This window comes from Archocentrus centrarchus, chromosome 21 (assembly GCF_007364275.1).
Source record: "Archocentrus centrarchus isolate MPI-CPG fArcCen1 chromosome 21, fArcCen1, whole genome shotgun sequence".
Lineage (NCBI taxonomy): Eukaryota > Metazoa > Chordata > Actinopteri > Cichliformes > Cichlidae > Archocentrus > Archocentrus centrarchus.
Window position 1 is genome coordinate 28,142,482 of NC_044366.1, and position 17,860 is coordinate 28,160,341.

At 39.2% G+C, this 17,860-nt stretch overlaps 1 protein-coding gene across 1 annotated transcript; it reads left to right on the forward strand.

Moving 5' to 3' along the window:
- Window positions 1-1,295: 1,295 nt before the first annotated feature.
- Window positions 1,296-17,224, forward strand: il1rl2 (interleukin 1 receptor-like 2). The gene is made up of 12 exons (XM_030758494.1): window positions 1,296-1,435; window positions 1,514-1,589; window positions 4,684-4,894; window positions 5,155-5,329; window positions 5,530-5,704; window positions 6,973-7,044; window positions 8,120-8,246; window positions 8,500-8,639; window positions 10,992-11,138; window positions 11,319-11,483; window positions 15,873-16,061; window positions 16,337-17,224. The coding sequence occupies exons 2-12, from the start codon at window positions 1,514-1,516 to the stop codon at window positions 16,528-16,530; spliced, it is 1,671 nt and encodes a 556-aa protein (XP_030614354.1). The 5' UTR covers window positions 1,296-1,435; the 3' UTR covers window positions 16,531-17,224.
- The last annotated feature ends 636 nt before the right edge of the window (window positions 17,225-17,860 follow it).

Sequence of the window (17,860 nt, forward strand, 5' to 3'; positions counted from 1 at the left end):
AAGGTGACCTATATTTTACATGAAACCCTTCTTAGCTGTGGTTGAATTACTGTGTCGCACCTGTACTACAAACACCAGCGGTGCTTTTTTTTTTTTTTTTTTTGAGAGGAAATTTGAAGCACGGCTAGTGGAACAGAATGAAACATACAGCGGGAGTAGGAGGATGGAAAAACCCACCAACCCATTACAAGGTCATTGTACTGTAAGTGAGAAGCAGTCTTGTCTCAAAATTCATCCTGGACAGTTAAAAAAAAAAAAAAAAACACAAAAAAACTACAGCTGTTCCTGTTCTTGTGCTTCTTACTGCAGTAACTTTACAGACACATGTCATCATCGGTGAGTTTTGATCGCTGTTTGTGATAGCAGCATCTTTTTTATACTTAGTGTTAGCGTCTATGAATTTTATTGTGGGCTGCTGGTTTCAGATCGACTTCGTTTGACTCAGGTATTTGTTTTCTCTGTGCATTTCTTCACTAATATGTCTTTCAATCTTTCATGCTTTTTTTTTGGTACTTTAAAAGTATTTGGACATTTATTTATTTAAGCCGTTGCATTGTAAATGGTCAGCAAGTGTAATTTTCATTTGCTTCTCTGTGTTTTGTTAGGTTAGCACGGCAAACATATCCGAGCAAACTGTGAAATAATGTAAGAGGCAGACAAACCTGCCATGCAGAACACATGCCAAGCTAAGGACTGAAGACCTTTCATGGTGTAAACCCTTAACTTTTCATATTAATTATGGCAGTGGTGACATGTAGGGTTTACTCATTTGAAAAATTCCTGCAAAGTTTACAACTATGACTGTTTATAAGACTATCATCATCATTATTTAAAGCCCAGAAAGCCCATAAATAGGCATTACATTTTTGGACATTTTGATTCTCTATTAAGTGCTGTAGATTAATTTGACTCTAAATGAGCTTATATATTACATAAGTCCAGTCTTTAATGGCAAAAATGGCAAAAATGTACCCATTAAAAGCAGCGTTGTGTTTACTTTGTGGCATTCATTTAAAAAAAAAAAAAAAAACTGTGCCAATCATTTCTTAAGAAATTGACTGTCATTGCAAAGCGTTTTATATATGGCTTATCACTGCAGGACAAAATCATTTTCTTCAGGCTACAACATAAACATTGGAGTAGGATACCACACGGCAAATTTAGAATAAAAGTACTACATAACAAAGTCACATGAATTGCGTCAGATCAACAGGGAGTTACAGGGAATGACGAGCCTTTTTTTTTTCCAACCTTTGACCAAGAAAAAATAATTAGTGGAACTTCCTGGGACTTTACTGACAGACTGCTGGGAGTGTTTTGGCTCTGATTTCCTTGTGATAGCCGAGAACACTCCATTTTTCACTTCCCTTTTAATGAAGCTGCGTGAATAACCCCCTCCAGGAACCTTGTCAAGAAACTGAACACACTACAGAGAGTATGTCTGGCAGAGAGCATGGCTCATATTCTCAGGAAAGTCACACCGGACTGAAATGCAATCTGTTGATTCCCACAGATGAGGACAATGGCAGCGGCAGGTCGGGTCACCTTGCTGACTGCACTGTTGTCTCTGGCATCTGTTGTGGCACGCAGTGAGTACTAATTATCAAATTTTTTCTGAGCACTTTATAGACACGATACTGTTTCAGCTGGCTGAGAGGCTTTTTCCACAAGCTCGGTGGTGTTTACGGACACTGTTTAAAACCAGTTCAACAGGTTATTTAGTCTTTAAACATGACTTGAAAAATCTGTTGAGCAATACTGTTGAATTTTACCAGACAGGACAAACTGTTTCCTTTAGCTTTACCAACACCAGAATATTGAAATTTTTTAAATGTATCTCAACTTGAAAGTTACCATAAAAGAACGGATAACAGATCAACGGCAAAGATATGAGACTAACTTAACTCTAACATGAAAAAAATACATTCAAAGCTCTCATTCAGTCCTCTTTTGTTTTGGCAGCCTGCATCATTGTCATGTTCCTCGTTGGAGATTCATTGATAGGACAGGGCAGCTAGGAAGGTTTGCTTAGTTGAGGTGGCTGCCTCAACTGTTCATTAGGGCATCTTCAGTGAATGAATGCACTGAAAATACAACACCCTGCAGAAACAGAAAGAAAAAACCTGCGGTTTCATCTCACGACATGAAGTGACTAAACATGCAAAACACTGTAATGTTTGTGGGTTCATTCTGCTGCTTCTGCTCAACAAATAGGTCAAGGACATTAAATGTTTCTACTCAAACCTCGATGGGTTGATCTCCAGGAAGCTTCTGGAGACATCAGCATTACGTTAGTAGTAAAGTAATATTAGTATTAGTAAAGTTGATCAGTAACAATTTTGCACAGAAGCCTGAATCTAGAAAAACCGCAAAGCGCACAACAGCTTAGCTTTCTCTAGATTTGACAAATTTGGCCATTTCAAAAGCGTTCTTTTTCAAATAATGTGTAGTTTTACAGGTGAAAGCGAGACACCTGTCGTTAACCTTCCTTGCTGTAGCCATGAAACAGAAGGTTTTACTAAGTGCTCCAGCAAGCTTGTGGATACCTCAGGACTCCAGTGTGTGTGAAACAGTTGATAATATAAGCAGCCACTTCATGTTTGGTGGCTTAGATGTTAACTGGCTGTAACACACTTTCATTATCGGCGTTTGCTTCATCACAGCCGGTGACTGCCTCAACGCTTTATTAAACAGTTATTACTATTGCGACACTTTTGGTGGCAACAAACTGGCTAAAAACGCTCGTTCTGTTAAGTCTCTGCTGTTTGACGTGTTCTGCTGATAATGGATTTACAGCTTTGGCAGGAAGTGGCAACCATGACTCTTCCTCATTGCTTGAATAACCTATGCTCAGGAGGCACAAACTTGAGCAATCCAGGAAAAATAAAACCGCATAAATTAAGACCAACGTGACGTATTTTTAAACCGCTCAGAACGAATCCAAAGGCTGAAAATGAAACACTTACATTAAAAAAAAAAAAAGAAAATCCCTTAATCTTTTTTTAATAAAAATGCCAACGCTGAGAGTGAAATTATCTGCAGTTTACATTAACACCAAATGCTTAAACACTTAATGTCTATGGCAAGTGTAAAATGTCAAAATTAATTTGACATATTTTAAAAACAGTGTTCTGTGAAATGATGTAGCAGGTGTCTGTCAGACGTTTTAGAAAGTGGGAGGCTGTAGAGCGCATGTGGTGATAAGTACATGAGCGCCTCTGTCACTGTGGGATTGTTATTAATGTACATTGCATGATCACAGTGGGCTTATCTTGAGGTGATGCTTTCTGAGACCGTCCATTTAGACTGTGTCGTAGGTTCTCAACTGCACATGAAGACTAAAAAGGATAGCACACGTGGTAAATTTGTACCACAGTAAAGATCCTGTTAACCACAAACGTTGTATATCTGACACTGTGGCTAGCCAGAATGGTATTTTAGATAGCTTGAATAAGACGTCTGACAATTCAGACTAATCTGAATGTAGTTAGATTCAAAAGAGAAAAAAAAGGATATTACAGATATCTGCAACATCCTTTTAAATAGCTAAAGCTCAAGATGACTAAAAACAAAAATGCAGAAATAGTGATGTTGCTGAGATATTTTTTAGTAGTCTGAATATCTGAAACCAAATGTTTTATTCCTGTAGAAAATGAAGAGCGTGATGCACACCGTTTCAGAGCAAACTGGCATCTAACTGCTCACCGCAGGCTGCTGGTGCCAGAGCATCTGCTGAGCCACACTCTGCACATCTGACAGTGTGTGCTCAGCAAACAGATCTTTAAATTACTATTATCAAAGAATCGCATTAATCATGTGAAATGGCTTGTAAATAGATACACAATATATATATATATATATATATATATATATATATATATATATATATATATATATATATATATATATATATATATATATATGGACACCTGTCTTTTAAATTTTTTAAATCTGTTTTCTTTTCCTATTTTTAGAGTATCAGATCAATCTGATTTTTCTTTACCACTTAAGGGACAAGAAAGCAAGCATGAACAGGAACGGCCCTAGTTCTGTTTATACTGTAGAAGCCAAAAAGTCCATCTTACTTTTAAGTTTACCAATGCAGTGGTGGTGGAGCATATCGGTGCTCACCTGTATGAAAGTGCACAGCCCTTCCCAGTGTTTCCTCATGACAGTTTGCAACAATAGAAGTTAACAGCTTGCATTAGTCAGTCTTACCAAATGTTTGCTCTGTGTCATCCACCAGACACCCATTTCTAAATCCAGGAATCCATTTTGATATTGTTATCCTTTGGACAAGACAAGTTGTTCTGGTCTTTGCTGTAATATTTGATGTCTTCTGTTTTTGGTGTTTTGCTGTTGTTTATCTTTATGAATGTAGTAACACTTTTTCTGTCCGAAACAAGTCATTAATAAAATGAACACATTAGCATCCATAGTATCTGAATTGTTGAATTCTATTGTTGAATTGTTGCCATATGGAGTCTAAGAGTTCATTGTAATTTAGGTTAAAAAGTGAGTTAGCATTTCCAAGTATATAAATAATGGAGGAGCTTGTGTAGCACTGGCTGCGCCCACCCATTTGTTCCAAGGACAATTCAAAATTTCATACTGTGCTTTTTATAAAAACATCTGACACTGAATGCCAAATGCCCGATTTCCTTTTTGCAATTAAATGTACAGACCACAGAGGGGACGTTGACACCTTCCGTGTGAGTGCTGGCCATTTATTTCTGCTGAAGTGCTACACAGCTAAGGCTCATGACAATGTGATCTGGAGCAGAGGGGAGGGTGAAAGTCAGAACCTGCCCGCCGGAGTGGAAGTCAGGGACAAGTTACTGTGGTTCCTGCCTGCCCAGATATCCCATAATGGACCTTACACCTGTGAGAAAAGGTATAAAAACATCTCTGTGACTTCATTAATATGACTTCATATGATCCTAACAGTTCCATTCTGTTAGGATATTTATAAATGTGGATAGGCACACACACACACACACACACACACACACACACACACACACACACACACACACACACACACACACACACAAACTGCGTAGCTGTGTGGCCATTTCCAAATATGTGTTATTGATCCAGTAAAAGTATCAAACCAATAAGAGTGAGTGTATATCTGGATTTCCTTCTCTTCAGGAATCAGTCAGGAGCGTTATTGCTGAGGCTAAGATTTTGGGTGTCAGTATCCAGTGAAGAATGCCCCGAAACAGTCGAGAATATATCCATCACAAAGGGAGTCAGCGAAAGCCTTCCCTGCAAACAGAATGAAATCTTCAGACTGAATAGCAAACTGAGTGTACGATGGATGAAGGTACAAAAACCTCCATGTGCTTTACTGCACTGATATGCCTGCTCACTCCTGCGCATATCAGAGATAAATGTGTGTCAGATTATTTACCCCATTAGCGGATGAGCCTGGCTTTTGATTCTTGTCTTGTGGTTCTGAAACATCTCTTAGAAGCTCTTTGTGGCTCTGAGAAAAATAACTACAGCGTGTGTTTCTGTGTGCAGGACTGCAGTCCTGTTCAGCGGCAAGGGGAGCCCATCTCTGTGGATAAACAAGGCAACATGAGGCTTCCTCAAGCTTCAGAGGAGGATAACGGGAAATACACCTGTCTGATAGACGTTAGCTTGAATGGCAGGAAATATAACGCTTCGCGCAGCATCCTGTTGACTGTTAAAGATGGTATGCACTCGTCTGACATTGAACATTTAGTTCTAACAGCGCATAATTATTCTGTTTTGTTTCTGTAATCACGGTGCATGTCTTAATTATTATTGACATTATTCATATTATCTGAAGCATCGTGATTCTTTAAGATTGTGTGACTGAGTCAGTAACACCCCGGCACTTTGTTTACACTTTGCCTGTGTGTGTGTATATGTGTGATTTTTCTTTTCTTTCATTGAAAGAGACCGTATTATTTGAGCTGTAATCTTTGTATTACAGTTTGGTAAACCCTCTGTATTTACATTCTTTTATAACTGTGGTTAATTGTTGTGAAGGGTGTCTTTATTAACACCAGAACGAATATTCAGCCATGCACTTTAATTTCTTTTGTGGTCTTTTGTTGCTTCTGAGCTGGCCAGCACACTCCTTCTTTTTTAGGAATACCAGATGACTTCCTTCACTTGTACTGACATTGCTTTGGATTTCAAGAGTTCCAGTGAAACCAAATGCAAGTTGGCTACTTGTACTCAGCTCCAGATCTTCTTTATCGGCTTAGTTTGTCATGCAATAATGAGGCAACAGGCCTCATCTGGTCATGGAACTGTTTATCAGACTTGCTTTTGTGTGGCTATGAATAAAAATGACAGGAATTCCTAAACAGCTAAAATTTTGTTAACCCCTTCAATTACAGCCGATAGTTGGCAATTCAATCACATCTTGATTGTTTAATGAAATAGATGCTCAGGTGCAGAGGCAAACCCCACTCCCGGCAGGCTGATTTGGACATTGTCTGTCTCACAAACGTGTCACTCTCCAAACATTGAATCACTGACGTAACGCATAGAGTCTATTGTCCATGCCCATAATTTTCCCTTGACCATAACTCGAGGTCAAGGTCGCCGAGATTTGAACTTGTCCAAGATTTTTAGTAGATGCATGCTATGGTGTGAATTTGAACATCCTAGGTGGCATCGTTCTCGAGTTATTGCATTCACAAGATTTTCTGAAAATCCTGACAGATGACCTTGACCCAATTATGGCAAAAATTAAATCAAGTGATCTAGGGGGTCACTGGCCATCTTTCGTACAAATTTGGTATGAATCAGAGTGGTAGTTTTGCTGTAATATTAAAAAAAAAAAAAAAAACAGACAGAGACACACATACACCCCCTCAACATGTTTCACTGTTCAAAGACTTATGGACCTGAATATCTGTTGTACTCGTTTTCTGTGGCACTTTATGTTTATTCGTTATTTATTTATTATGTCGGTTTTTTTTGTAGACACCCATGAGCGAATTTTTGTAGGGCCCCAGCTGGTGACCCCCGAAGAGCAAGAGATCACAGTTAAAGTAGGCAAGTAACACACACTGCCATGGCCCACCCCCTGGTGGGCTGCAAAGTTGACGAGTGGGTCACATATCGGCATTAGCACTTTACATATGACTGGGTAGTATTAACAATTTATAGCCAACAGGCTGTGTTGTTTATGTTATTTTAATCACATTTTCAAGGAAATACATCACTTTCTCTTGTACTTTGATGAGAGTGAAGATAGGCCTCTTGCCAGGAAGGAGAGGGAGTGGGGCCACAAAGGGATTTTCTGGTTTTAAAGTGGGCCGCAGCATTCTTGACTTTGGGAGCCACCGGTATACTCAATACAACAGCTCTTTCCAAAATGCAAAGCCATTTAAGTTATGCTTAATTTAAGGTGTAGTGGGTGGTGTTCATGCATTAAACTGGATTAGAATGAATGTTAATGGTGTGGAAAAAGATTAGAAACACTTTTAAATATCATATAGTCATTTACACCTTCACCACTGACATTGATCTCAGAACTGATCACAAAACAGAACTATCAGTTTGTTGACATCTTTATCAAAGTGTTTCTTTACGATCTTTACATTTGACAAGGCCAACAATAAAATCCTTCAGCCTCCTGAGACCTGCGTCCATATAGAGGAACATTACATTTTGGCTTTGCTGCACCTGGTACCTCATTATGTTCAATACTGCATTATACTTTGTAAAGCCATGCTGACTTTGTTGTGATATGCTATGAAATAAACCCATAATGACCATCTGAGGACATTTTTATAATAGAAAAGTATGTAACAACCATGTAACAAAATACAATTTCCTGTTTAAAGAGGAAGATTGTTATATGTATCCGGTCCATCAATCACAAAAATCTAAAAGAAATAAAAAATGTAAACAGGAGCTCAGGTCTCAGGAGGTTAAAACCCTGGCAATCAGCCCCTGTCATCAATGGACAAAATTAGTCAGAAGCATTTTCAAAAGTTTCTCATATTTCTGTAATCAGTTTCAGTGATCTTAAAGTGCATTTCAGGCGACAGTACTTGTTTTCTTTTATAAAAACAGGAAGTGTAGAGTGACAGCTTCTGTGTTTTTTAATCTCACTGATGCCCAGGTTTGAGAGCGGAGCTGCAGTGTTTAGCCTACATAGGCTTCAGTGAGGATAATGAGACTCTCATGTACTGGACTTTTGACAACAATTACATTGAGGACATCAAGGAGATCAGTGAGTCCGAGAAAATGTGAGTTTTCTGTCATGCTTGGGCGAGACATAGATGGTGCTATTCCACTGCATTAGACTGCACTGAGATGAAATCAAATCGACACAGTGTGTCAGGCATTAAACAACATTGGGAAACAGCACTTTGTATCTGAGTAACAGATTCTAAATGTTGTAAACGTAGCTGAACAAAAACACAAACACTTCTTCAATTTATCCCTTGATGCCCTGATTATAGATGTAACTGATTTACTGACTGGTTCTGTCCCCTTTAGTATTCATGAAGGAGGCAAAGTGTACGCACTGTCTATTCTGTCTATTCCTAAAGTTCATGGCAAGTTCCTGAATGTCCCATTTGAGTGCCATTTAGACAGCCTAGCAGGAGAACAAACCAGCATGATAAAGCTTAAAGAAGGTACTATTCACACACACACAGACACACAGACACACACACACACACATATATATATATATATATATATATATATATATATATATATATATATATATATATATATATATATATATATACACACACACACACACACACACACAAACACTTCTGATCAAAATCTTAAGACCTGTTAAAAAAATTGCAAGAATTTGCATTTTGCACTATTGGATCTTAAGAAGGTTCTAAGTAGAGCTTCACAATGCTAAAAGAAGAAATCGACGCAAAAGACAAAAATTTTTGAGCAGGGAATGTTTTGAAAACTGTATTTACACTCAAAACACAATTTGTTCAGCTGATCAAAAGTTTAAGACCACAGCCTTTAAAAGCCAAAAGCTTCCATGTCATTTTCTGTCAAGTCTTTACACTGTAAAGACCTCCTGATGGCAAAAGGAAAAAAGCTCACTGACTTTGAACGTGGTAGGATTGTTGAGCTGCATAAGCAAGGCCTCTCATAACGTGCCATCGCTGCTGAGGTTGGATGCAGTAAGACAGTCATTTAGCATTTTTTAAATGAGCCCGAGGGTTATGGAACAAAAAAGTCAAGTGGTAGACCCAAAACAATTTCATCGCTGTCCGTCAAGACACGGGACGATCCTCTTCCCAAATTAAGGCCATTACTGGTGCTGACTGCAGTCCAACAACCATCAGCCGGCATCTGGGAGGGAAGTGCCCTCGTCTGTGTGGTAATGACTGGGTTTTTCAACAGGACAATGCTGCAGTTCACAATGCCCGCCTGACAAAGGGCTTCTTCCAGGAGAATAACATCACTCGTTTGGACCATCCTGCATGTTCCCCTGATCTAAATCCGATTGAGAACATTTGGGGATGGATGGCAAGGGAAGTTTACAAAAATGGACATCCGTTCCAGACAGTGGATGCCCTTCGTAAAGCCATCGTCAACACTTGGAGCAACGTTCCCACTAGCCTCCTGGAAACATTGGCATCAAGCATGCCTAAACGATTGTTTGAAGTGATCAACAAGAATGGTGGAGCTACTCATTACTGAGTCCTTTTTTTGACACTTTGATTTCTGTTTTAAGGGGGTTTTCGGGTTTTTTTGAGTTCAATTCAATTCAATTTTATTTATATAGCGCCAAATCACAACAAGCTGTCGCCTCAAGGCGCTTTGTATTGTGGGTAAAGACTCTACAATAATTATGTATATGTAGTTATGGTCTTAAACTTTTGATCAGCTGAAAAAAAAATCACTTTTGAGTGTAAATACAGTTTTCAATAAATTCCCTGCTCTAAAGTTTTTGTCTTTTGCGCCGATTTCTTCTTTTAGCATTGTGAAGCTCTACTTAGAACCTTATGTCTGTGTAGATTCTCAGTCATCCAGGTCATAGTAGTCTCTGGAGCTTGAAAAAGGCGACTGGACTTCTTTTTTTTTCTTGAAGACGTTTCACCTCTCATCCGAAAGGCTTCTTCAGTTCTCAACCAAATGGTGGAGAGACCCAGGTATTTAAACCCCTGTGGGCGTAGTCCCCTGGAGGTGGTTATGACCCTCTATTGATCATGTGCTTGAACACATGTGCCCAGGTGTGAAGAGGGCGTGGGTCATATTTAATCAGTGGTTTCAGTTGAAACCAATTTAGGACTCCGCTCCATTGTTTCCTGTGGCCTATTGAGGTCACTGGAACAAAGGTGTGAATGGGGGTTGAGACGTCTGGGAAGGGAGCTCAGGACAGAAGAAGAAGCGAGACTCCAGTGATGGAGTGAAAGAAGCCATGGGCTTCTTTCACTCCATCTATGTCCACTGTGAACAACCATCATTGAACAGAGGAGGTGGATTACGTCACCAACTTTCCCCCGCTTACAGTGCTGTCCTGAGCTCCCTTCCCAGACGTCTCAACCCCCATTCACACCTTTGTTCCAGTGACCTCAATAGGCCACAGGAAACAATGGAGCGGAGTCCTAAATTGTTTTCAACTGAAACCACTGATTAAATATGACCCACGCCCTCTTCACACCTGGGCACATGTGTTCACGCACATGATCAATAGAGGGTCATAACCACCTCCATGGGACTACGCCCACAGGGGTTTAAATACCTGGGTCTCTCCACCATTTGGTTGAGAACTGAAGAAGCCTTTCGGATGAGAGGTGAAACGTCTTCAAGAAACAAAAAGAAGTCCAGTCGCCTTTTTCAAGCTCCAGAGACTACTTAGAACCTTCTTAAGATCCAATAGTGCAAAATGCAAATTCTTGCAATTTTTTAACTGGTCTTAAGATTTTGATCAGGAGTGTATATGTGTTCAGGAATCACAGTCTTCTGAGAGACTTGCCTTACATTTGTGTTCTTTCTCTCTCCAGCTAACCACAGTTCCTTCTACATGAGTTTGGCTCTCTGCCTCTCTGCGTCCCTGGCTGTTCTGGTCTTGGCTGCTTGCTTCTTCTTCTTCAGAGTACACCTGATATTAGCCTACAGGAATCTGTTGGCACATTTTCCCAAACAACAAGGTAAGACCCTCATGAGGTGAACTGAAGTTTTTGTGTGCTGCCATCTGATCAGATACTACTAAGCCTTATTGCATAACTATAACAATAAAAATAGCTTTGGCTGAAAGCTGAATGTTGCTTGACATATAAAAAGGATCAAATGGTATATACACAAACAATGACTGTGTCTCTTCTCTTCAGTTCCAGATGGGAAGCTCTATGATGCCTATGTGAGTTTCCTCCATTATAACACCATGAGTTCAGACGAGGTGGCGAGCTTTGCCATGCAGATCCTACCTGAGAAGCTGGAGGAACAATATGGTTATGCCCTGTTTATCAGAGGACGGGATGACTGCCCTGGAGAAGGTAAGAAGCAGATATTCCTAATATGTATGTATTATGCAGATATTCCTGCAGAAAGACATGTCTCTACCTGCATAAACAGTGTGATTGTTTGGGTTATTCTTGAAGCCCCAAGAGATGGCAAAATGTCCAAATCCTGTGCACTGCTAACTGTAACAAACTGTTGTTCACAGCTTTTGTGAAATTAAGACATCAGATACATAACCGATGAATCTAAATCAGTGGCTATGATGCTTTCAGCTAAATGTCCAGTAGAACTAGGTGTATTGTTGGTGACATTTCCTTAGGGTCTTCATGTTCCTTTTGGCCAAAGATTCAAACCCAATTAAACCCAAAATATCCAAAAACTCACTGGGATGAGCAGGTTCCGGTGCAGGCTGTTTATTAGACATATTAGTTACACACAACACAGGCAAAAACCAAAACACAGACAGTAACATATTTGAGACTGAGATACACGCACACACACAGAGAAGAAGAAGAAAGAAAAGAAGCGAGGAGAAGAATGAAACACAGAGACAGAGAAAGATGCAGAAACAGGAAAGGAAAAGAGAGGACAGGAAAGAGAAGAGTACACAGAGACGTGAGGTGAGACAAAGAGTGGCAAACATTTTATATCCTAAACATGATAACTGCCCACTTGCCTTTGACCCCTCCTAATTTACATAAAGTCTCAGCCCATGAAACTTGAACCCCAACCAGTTGTCTTTTGGTTAAACTACGCTCACTCTAAAGTCACATGTTCAAGACGTACACATCAGAGGGGTACCTTTTGGTTTATGACAGTTCAGACAGGTATCACAAATGATGAACATTTCTACTCAAACATCTGCTAGGATAACACCCTTAGTACCACTCCACTTAGCCAAGTCTTATCTCTACCCCCTCCTGGCCAGGAGAGTGCGAGGGTGGGGGCCTACAGAACTCCATTTTAGGAATGTACCTGTCATAAAACACTGCTGAAGTATAACATAGTGTTAGAGGTGTCATGAGGAACAGCGCTCACTCTGGCAACTCTCCAAAAGCCTCAAACGCACACCCAAGATCTAACAGGTCTCACCCTCACCCTCACCCCAGTGACCCCGAGAACATAAAGCACTCTATACATTGGCGTGTGTAAGGGGGGCTTCCTCTTACTTTGCACAGGCCATAAAAGTGACGCATGGTATCCAAAACACGAGAATAATGACTCCATGCACAGTATGAAGGCCATAAAGAATATAAAATTGTATCAGTGTAAGTAATAAAAATAAAAATAGTGACAATACAAATAACATAGGTGAAGAGTAGATATATTCCCATACATGTAATGATAATAGATGAAAGTAGCACTGACCCATCAGAGGCCCCTAGGAGCAGGGCCTGTAATTAGCCATGGGGAAAGTAGAATAAAATATTGAGATAATAAATGAGTTCCCTGGCAGTGGATGAGTGGCCCTCACAGTACACAGTATGGAATGATACAGTAGATGCCCCACTACTGTGGGTGGGGAAAGTCCCGTCCAGCATATGACGCAATGTGTAAGGCTGCTACCAGTGGGAAAGACCCACCCAGCATACAGTACAAAATATTGAATGGCCTCTGATGGCAGTAAGAGAAGCATAGATGATAAATGAAAGTAGTAAAAAATATCCCCACAGTATTTTAAATGGACTACTAAAGGATTCAGATACTTTTGTATCTTTATTACTCCTCTCACATCTCAGTTACTCATAGGAAAACGACTTGAAATTAATAACAGAGATTAAGACTTCCACTTTCAAACTATTAGACAAAATCATATTGCCATAGGATTCTTATGGCAAAGACTAAGAATTAAATATAAGGCACTCCTCTGTCCAGAAGACAAAGCAGGGCTAAATGTACCTAACTTAAAATACTTCAACTGGGAAGCAAAACGTAGAGCTATGATTTTAGGATTTTATTAATTAGACAGAATGCATGTCAGAATGTGCTTCTGGAAGATCTTCCATTTTTTAGCTAAAAAGGAACAGAAGAAAGTTGAGATTAACAGTGAGGTGGCATTGAAAATATGGACAGCAGTGAGGGGGTAATTAAAACTGTCAAACTGTATTTGCAGAGCCACAAGGATAACAATAAATCTGTTATGGAGCCAGTAGGATATAACAAATGGAAATATACAGTAATGTGTACACTGCACAACTGTTTAAGGGACAAACTAAAAACATTTTTGAACAACTGAGACAGACATTTGATTTGTAAGTTCCTGATTTTTATAAATGTTTTACAACTGTGCCATTACCTTAAAAAACTTCTATGAATGCATGTGTGTGTGTGTGTGTGTGTGTGTAAAGAGCCATCTAAAGTATTATTAATGTCACAAATCCCCTTTGGTGTTGTCATCCACCTGCTGTGGCGACCCCCTGTGAGATCAGCTAAAAGCAGCCTCTGTTTATAAAAGATGAAACAAAATAAGGTATAATATTAAAAATACACAAATGTCTGCACCAAAAATCCAACAATATAATTGAATAATATGGAAGTAAAAGTTAAATGAGAGATGGAAACAATTATGGCAGATGGAAAAAAATGGGAAAAAACATTTAAAGCAGGGACTAAACAATACCAAATAGTACAACCTAGAAGGAATTAAGTGGGAAATAAATTTTAAATAATAAATAATTTTGCTGGAATGGCTGTGGATTGGTTAGGGGGGTTAAACATATATATTTTGGGATTGTCCAAAGTCACTTAATTTATCAAAAGAGCTCAAAAAGAGATTAAACACATCTTAGGAACTGATGTCACTTCAGATCCATTATTCTATACCTTAGGCCACAGCTCTTCAACTCCAGGCCTCGAGAGCCCCTGTCCTGCTGCTTTTAGATGTGTCTCTGCTTCAACACACCTGAGTCAAACATAGAAGTCATTAGCAGGACTCTGGAGAACTTGACTGCATACTGAGGAGGTAATTCAGCCATTTGATTCAGGTGTGTTGAATCAGGGACACATCTAAAAGCTGCAGGACAGGGGCTCTCGAGGCCTGGAGTTGAAGAGCCCTGCATTAGGCATATGTCTGGAAAAACTATATACAGCTCTATTCAGGAGTTTATATGCACTCATCATGGGAATGAATGTGATAATAATTTTGAGCTTTTAGTGATTTCTTTGAACATCTTTTTCAGGGAGGAACGGTTATACAGAATACGTCTTTAAATGATTTAAAAAAAACAAGAATCGGTGCACAAGTGGGAATTTATTTTGGATATTTTAGTTATTTTCTTTAATCCACACAGGCTCAAGTGTATACATTTCAAATTGAATCTTTTAATAAGTGGTGCTGAATGTCTTATAACTTGACCAAGACCAAGGCCTGTTAACTTCTCATTAGTGATCATGACTGACTATAGCTGGTAGTTTCTCCCTACCGGTATAAAAAGGATTTGTGACATCACTCAGAACTCAGAGAAGATCTAAGAACTGTAGATTTACACAAGTTGGGAAGGTCTCTTGGAGCCATTTCTAAACTTTAGATTTCATGGAGCATCAGTTTCATAACTGTAACTGTACATAAGTACAAGTTATTCAGATGTGTCACCACATTGCCAAAATCTGGAAGAAGACCCAAACTGTCACCCTCAGATGAAAGAAAATTGGTTAGGATGCTCAGAAACATCCCAGGAACCACCAAGACTCAAGTCTGCTGTGATCTGGAAACTGCTGGACCACCAGCGTCACTCATCATAAACTGAGTGGTTGCAAACCAAGAAAGAAGCCCCCGCTCTAAAATCTACACTGTCAAGCTCAAATGAATATTGAAGAAGTCAAATGCCTTCTGGAAAAAAGTTTGATGGTTGGAGAAGACAAAGATTGAGCTATTTGGCCACAATGACAAGAGATGTGTATGGAGGAGTAAAGGTTAGGCTTTCAAACTGTCAAGCATCATCATCTGGGGCTCTTTTACTTGAAAGCAGGAAACCACCCAATTTGAAAGATCTCTACCAGTTATGTAGAGTGGTCTTTTTTCTCTCTCTTTTCTTTCTTTTTATTGTTATAGTTAATTTCTTTTATGTTTGTATTGATCATACAAGGGTCTTTAATTTTACAAATGCAGGCAAAACTGGTTGACTTACAAAATTTATATTGTAAACGGAGGTTTAAGTACTGTTTGTAAGAAAGAAATTCAGAGTCAGAAATGAAGAATGACTCATCAGTGTAGTTATGTAAAGGTATAGGCACATCATGTTAGGCACATCATGTTTTGTGGTGATACCTAAATGAATAAAAGTAAGACCTTGAGAAGACATGGCTGCCTCCAAGTCAGACATATGCCTAAAAACATAGGTTGTGCGGTGGAAACGGGCTGTTTTCATTTTGCAGATAAAGAGTTTTAACCTACAGTTTTGTTTGTGGTCATGAATCTCTTACAGCAATGCATGAGACAACTGCTGGTATAATGCAACAATGCCGCAGACTGATTATCATCTTGTCATCTGAGGGAAAGACAGAGGGAACAACTTCCTTACATGACAACCAAAGCCAGCTGTGGTATGAGCAGAAAATTGGTCTTTATGATGCTTTGACCAAGAATGACCTCAGAGTAATTCTGGTCGAAATTGGTAAGAAAACACTGATTCTTTGTCCTTTTAATTACTCTGGCCACATAAATACCATGTGGCCAGTCATTACTTAAATGACCTCACATTCTAGCCCCATGTAGCCATGGATAATGCTTTGCAGGCATCACAGTCAGCTCCATGTTTTAGAAAGTAAGCCAACTCGGTACATCCATTTATCCATTTAATGCTTCTATATCTTAGCACTGAGTAAAGTGTATGTGTAAATCTCTGGACTTGTTTTCATATCTGGTTAACATTCTTTTCTTTTCTGCTAGGTGGTCCAGTGGATTATAGTCACTTGCCAGAATCTCTGCGTTATATTAAGAGGAAACAAGGAGCTCTGAAATGGAACAAGCACTTTTTTGGAACGCACAAACTCTCAGAATTACATTCAAAAGGAAACTTTTGGAAAAATCTCAGGTACCACATGCCCCCAGTGCCTGCAAGAAGACTACAGACTATTGTCTGAACAGTATCTTAAAGTGTTACAAATACGATCCAACTTACTCATTTTGCTCACATCAGGCCTGTTTTTTGGAGCACTTTAAATTTTGATACATGGAAACTTTAACGCTGATTTTTTTTTAACACTGAATGGGACTACTGTAAGCATGCCTGATCAACTGACCAGCTCAATGAATTTTACATGTGCAGCAAGGATGAAGAACATCTATTGGGTTTTTCTATGGGTGCAAAGTGGAAATACTCATTTAAGCACTCTCAGATCATATTCATCCTGAGTTTGTACTTTATACCAGTATATTTTTGTACATTTGAATTGTATTTTTTTCACAGCATCTCAGAATAATCGCCTAAAACCATTTTTCAGGTTTTCAGAAAACACAAAGTACTGAGCCAAACACTGAAAATATGATGATTTAAATGGAAAAAACCCTGAACGGGAAAAAAAAAAAAAAAAGATTTAAGCTATTATTTTAGGAAGGTGACAATATGGTATAAGCCAACATGCTCAGGCAGGCTAGCAATGTCAAAGTTTGCACTTTTTCTTTAAAGAAGAGAGGAGGCTTTGTAACTATTTAAAAGGATTTTTACTGACAAGATAGCTGATTTGTGGGATAAACATGTGTTTTTCTGACCTAGAAACTGTTACAATCCTGTATTTATGTTATTTAAGTATTTGTGACACCTCATTATTATTATATAAATATTATATCTTTTGTAATCTTCTTTCAAGTTTCATCCATCCACTCTCATCTGCTTATCCAATTAAGGGTCATGGGGGTGGGTGTAGCTACTATAGCTCAAGATGCATAACGTAAATACAATTGGTCCTAGCACAGAGCCCTGGGGAACTCCATAATTAACCTTAATGTGAGAAGAAGGCTCCCCACTTACATGAACAAAATGGAGTCTGTTAGATAAATGACCCTGGACCACCCTTTAGTTATGCTGCTATAGGCCTAGGCTGCTGGGGGGGGGGGGTTCCCATAATGCACTGTTTCTTTTCATTCACCTTATTTACTTTGTTTATACTCCACCCCACAAACATTGATTGTTATTAATCTCCAGCTCTCTTCCACAGCATGTCTTTTTTCCTGTCTCTTTCCCCTCAGCCCAACCAGTCATGGCAGATGACTGCCCCTCCCTGAGCCTGGTTCTGCTGGAGGTTTCTTCCTGTTAAAAGGGAGTTTTTCCTTCCCACTGTCGCCAAGTGCTTGCTCATAGGGGGTCGTTTTGACTGTTGGGTTTTCTCTGTATTATTGTAGGGTCTTTACCCACAATACAAAGCGCCTTGAGGCAACTGTTTGTTGTGATTTGGCGCTATATAAATAAAATTG